The sequence below is a fragment of the Borostomias antarcticus genome (assembly GCF_949987555.1).
Source record: "Borostomias antarcticus genome assembly, chromosome: 30".
In the NCBI taxonomy this organism is placed as follows: Eukaryota; Metazoa; Chordata; class Actinopteri; order Stomiiformes; family Stomiidae; genus Borostomias; species Borostomias antarcticus.
Window position 1 is genome coordinate 232,250 of NC_140263.1, and position 5,171 is coordinate 237,420.

The 5,171-nt window shown below is 44.9% G+C and overlaps 1 protein-coding gene across 1 annotated transcript; it reads right to left on the minus strand.

The window, feature by feature from the left end:
• Window positions 1-3,207: 3,207 nt before the first annotated feature.
• On the minus strand, window positions 3,208-4,215 carry LOC311327086 (putative nuclease HARBI1; the record flags this gene model as incomplete). Its single annotated transcript, XM_084460109.1, has 1 exon — window positions 3,208-4,215. The coding sequence occupies one exon, from the start codon at window positions 4,213-4,215 to the stop codon at window positions 3,208-3,210; it is 1,008 nt and encodes a 335-aa protein (XP_084316235.1).
• Window positions 4,216-5,171: the final 956 nt, after the last annotated feature.

Consider the following 5,171-nt stretch of genomic DNA (forward strand, 5'->3'; position numbering starts at 1 on the left):
TATGCAAGCCAGCAGGCTTGTCTGGCTATTCTGACCCACAATCCTGTGTGCAGCGGAAATATGAGTCACATGTGCGAGTCGTGACAGCTGTAGACGAATGTTGCGTTATGGACAGCGACGGATGTGGGCAAATTTCAAGGCGCAATGTTATGACAAGGTAGTATGTCCCAATTGGATGCCTTCTGCTTGCAAAGTACGTACTTTCTAAGGGCAGCTGTAGTAGGTACTGGTAGTAAGAAGTAGAAGTATGCGATTCGGAACACAGCCTAGGTACTGGAACTCCCTGAGTAACCTGGTGTATTATGGGTAATGTAGTCTTGACTGTGCTCTCTGTGGCTGTGTTCGGAATCGCTCCCTATTCACTATATAGTGCACTATATAGGGCGTCAGCCATTTTGTTTGTAGTGTCCGAATTCTCCACGGAATTTTCGTTCCCTATATAGTCCACTATTTATTACCCACAAGTCACCTTGATTTCGAGGGTACAGTGCATGTACCCTACATTTTCTCCGGTATCCCACAATGCAATGCAGTTGAGTGGTCTCGCGAAGAGGGCTGTGAACGAACGAAGGATGGCGGCGGCAACTTTCGTTTATAAATGTAAGTAACTATTAGTAACTGTTAACATTATGCTAGCTAGTTATCTTTTTCTGGATGTAGCTTTTGTATGTTTTTGAAGCCCATTACATTAGCTTTTGTATGTTTTTTGAAGCTCACTACATTTGCAGTGTGCTATATAAATCAGTACTTTCATAGGCTGATGTGTACGTTAGCTAGCTAACACAATTAGTTGTGAGTAGTTCCAGGCATACTCTGGTCTTGTATCAGTAGCCTGCAGTAGTGACATTAAATTGGTCATATTTTGCTTATTCCAAGGGACCGATGAAGATGTGGAGAGGCTGATACGCCTACGCCTCAAGCATGCCGCTGCCTTCACAGGCAAGCGGAATGCAGCCCTCCAGGGATGGGAGTAAGAGCTGTCTAATATCTTTTGAGTTTTAAGTTACTTTTCCCAACTGAATATAATACTTAAGTCAAATAAGTCGCATGTTAATACTAAAACATCGTTTACCAGTGCTCATCAGTCCATAGTAATCTTGTAGTTGTATTTATTTTTTTCTGTCATTTGATGAAAGCAAATGTAATCATGCTTTATTTGATTTGTGTTACCTAGGACTGTCCTGAAGGAGATGGACCTGGTGGAGGTGGTAACCCCTGCCAGAGCAGCAAAAAAGTGGGAGAATATGAAAAAAACCTACAAGGTATGTTGTCCTCAGTTTATAGCACAGTGCTTCTACTACAGCTTAAGAATCATTAATGTACTGACAGTACTGTGTCTATTGCATCAGTATTTTATAAGTCCTGGCCTTGATCATTTTAAGGAGCTCAAATCACCACCAACTGGCAGCAGCACAGAGTCGGGGGAAGCCACTGCAGGGAACTGGAAGTGGTACCCCCTCATGGATGAGGCACTTGGGGGGAAGCCGTCTATGCGGCCTCCCGTCCTTGTTGCCTCAGCCTGGGGGGAACACTCCAGGGCCACTGCAGTGGCTGAGCCTGCAGCAGAGCAGGGTCCTGAGGCAGGGGACAGGCAGGAAGCAGGAGAGAGAGAGAACCAGGGAGAGGAGGTAGAAGCAAGGCCTGCCTCCAAGCGGAGAAAAGAAGAGGCAGAGCAGGCAGACCCTGTCCTCCAGTTTCTCCGCAGGGTGACGGAGAGGGCAGAGGAGAGAGCCGCAAGAGAGGAAGCTAGAGAGGAGAGACTTCTCGCTTTGTTAGAGAAAATTGCAGAAAAATAAATCAAGTATATTAAATGTCTTATCTGTCTTTGTGTCTGCTGTTGCATCCTATAGATGGGAATTCTCCAGTTGGGGAAGTGTTATGACTAAATTATAAGGACATAGGCCCGAGAAGGAAAAAAAAAGTACTTCTACAGGTATGGGTTTTATACTTGAAACAATATGCTCTTGTAATATAATTATAAAAATAAATAAAAAAACGTTTTGATTTTGGAAAAAAATAATTATATATTAATACAATTATGTTTTAAAAATACAGGTATGCCTGATTAAGCAATGCTACATTTACACTTAGTAGTATAGATTATGTTCAATTACTTCATTGTAAGGAAGAAGGAGATCATTCTCGCGGTGCATTAGTGCGCATTTTGTGCCACGTGCTTTCAGTCTGAAGATGGAGAATAGGGTTGATCATGCTTGTAGGTAGGCTATGGCTAATTTTGGTGCCGATATTGCTTTGCATGTAAAACATTAATTGAATGTGATTTATATGTTAGGTCTATCATTATTGTTATTATTATACTGTAAATATATGAGCTCATTGGGTCCTAGAAATGCGCTCTACTGATTTATTATTGTGTTACGTCGTGGTTGATATCGCCGTGCACATTTGAGGGGAGAGTAGGCTAGCTCACCGATGTCTTCCTATGTTTACCACGTTGGACTTCTAATGGAATTGTATATCCATTGCCATGTTTAATAGCTCTGTAGATATCAATGTAAAAAAGCGTTCATAAGATTAGATATCTTGTGTCGTCGTGTAACATATATAGCCAACTGTGGTTAAAGGTATCCCATGTACTCCAGGCCTGGGACCGTCCCGTCCCATCTTGTCCATGTGTTACAGAGGCTAACTGTGGGTTATGTTACCTTTCTGTACAGAATATTAAACACTCATCCAGCAGGGATCAGACAACCAGGCCAACATAAACTTGTAAGGCAAGGCAAGTTTATTTATAGTATAGAGTAATGGCAACATATTGATGTTATGAACAAGATGAATAGAGAAAGAAATCATATAGGGTGGTATTGCTTGTATTTAACATTTATGCATTTTAAATTTAACAGGAATAATGCAGTCAGATGGGTTGTGATTTTGCACATAAAATGGATACAATTAAAGAAAAAAAATGTGGTGATAGATATAGTTTGGATCATTAGCTTCCCTGTTGGACAGGTACTGACAGAAGGCGCGACGGGAACGCTGATCCAGTGCCTTCCATAAAAATGTTTAAAAACAAAAAAGAACAGATTCTATAAAGTCAAAGCCTCAAGGCGGTAAAAAAAAGAACTGATTCCATAAAGTCAAAGCCTCAAGGCGGTAAAAAAAAGAACTGATTCCATAAAGTCAAAGCCTCAAGGCGGTAAAAAAAGAACTGATTTTTGATCTTCCCCCTCTCTTCTTCCAAGCTCACAGGTAATCATGGCCCTCAAGAGCTGGCACCAGATGACCAGGAGCAGAGACAGCCGCTGCCATCTGCTGTCTGATTCGCTCCCCACGCTGCTGATCCTGAAGATGTGGCTCGTCAGCGTTGTCATCGGGCCTGAAGAACTCCTCAGCTGGCTCCATGACGTCACCATTTGATGTGCAGATGTTGTGCAGTATGGCACAGCAGGCGACAACGTCGGGCGCAAAGGTTGGCTTCACCTCAAGTGCCTTGAAAAAAATTGACCTCCACCGGGTTTTCATGACACCAAACGTGCGCTCCACAATCGACCTGGCCTTGGCGTGATGGCGATTGAACCTTCTGGCGACGGGACTACGCACTGGCTCCTTGTATGGGGTGATGAGTGTGATGGGGGCTGACAGGCAAGGGTACCCACCATCCCCAAGGATGCAGTAGCCCTCTGGTGGGTAGAGCTGTTGGCTGAAGAGGGGGCTGTTCCTGAGGACTCTTGAGTCGTGGACAGACCCCGGGTACCCAACAAAGATGTCTAGGAACACCCCCTTGTGATCCACGACCGCCTGGAGCTGGATTGAATGGAACAATTTCCGATTCAGATAGCACTGGGCATCTGAGGGGGGTTTGATACGGATTTGGCAGCCATCAATGCTGCCAACCACGGTGGAGAAAACATCAGAGCCAGCCAGCCGACTGAACCCTTCTCCCACCGTCTCCAGGTCAGCGCGGCTTGGGAACTTGATAACCCTGTGTGTTACTGCCAGCAGCTTCTTGGCCACGCGGTGGACCATGTCGTGGACAGTGGTCCGGGGAACATTAAAGGCCCGCGAAACCACGCGATATGAGGTGGCACTGGCGAGCCAAAATACAAACACCAGGACATCCAGGTGATGGCCCCATCCATGGTCCTGATGGCTACTGACCATCTGGATGAGGGACTGCAGGGAAGCCCGGCTCAGCCTGTAGTCCGGCTTCAGGTCCGCATCCTCATCAAAAAACAGGCGTAGGACTGGCATGGCATTGTTAATGGCGCAGTATCTCCGGGCCTGCATCTGAAATGAACATGTTTTAATATTGTTAGTGTTAATGTTTTAATAAATCATGTTAATTAAATGTTTCACAGCAGTCGCTATTGCTGGGGTTGTCTATCACACTAATAATGTAGCAAAGACTTCATGAACATTAGCCATCTGACTAGAAAGGTTGTAAGGGCTTTCTTAAAGCTAGCTAGCTAACAAGTAATAGAAGTTGGTTGGTCTATTTACCGGTTGACGTCTGCGAATCAGCAACAGACGCATCAGATGGTCAAGGTGAGCTCTTCTGCGCCTTCGCCTCTGCCTCAGGAAACGAAGCTGAACGAGCAGCAACAAAGCGACATTCGGGACCGGCATTGTGTAGGCTAAGTCACCTCACCGTTTTCCTTTCTCCCACACTGAGGTAAATCTCAAACGCCCGGCGTAAGGGGAACTCTAGCTCGCGGAGCTAAATCGTAAACATGTAATGTTTGTAAACTTTTAACTTGATCGTGCGCTTCATAGCTAGCTAGGTAGCGCGGCTATAGCCAACGTTACATCTTGCAATTAACAGACAGGACCAAAGTAGAAAAAACACATGCACATGATTAGAATTTAAATTTCAGCACTTTATTTGGGATTTAACATTCAAAATGAACACACAAAAGCAAATCCGATACTACCTGAGTGAGTACATCTCAACCTGCAGCGTGAATGCTCCCTGTTAGACTTGTTTGTTTACATGATACTGGGCGCATCCGCTTGCATCACACGAATGACCGACGCATTTTTGTGACGTTCGGTGTAGTGTCCGAATACTCCTTAAACCATTCCCTAGGTAGTTCACTACATAGTGAACCCTATATAGGGAATAGGGAGTGAGGGAACGAGGGAGCGATTCCGAACACAGCCCGTGTCTCAACCTAGTCTGAGCCCAGCCATAGCTCGGAGCTCCAAAG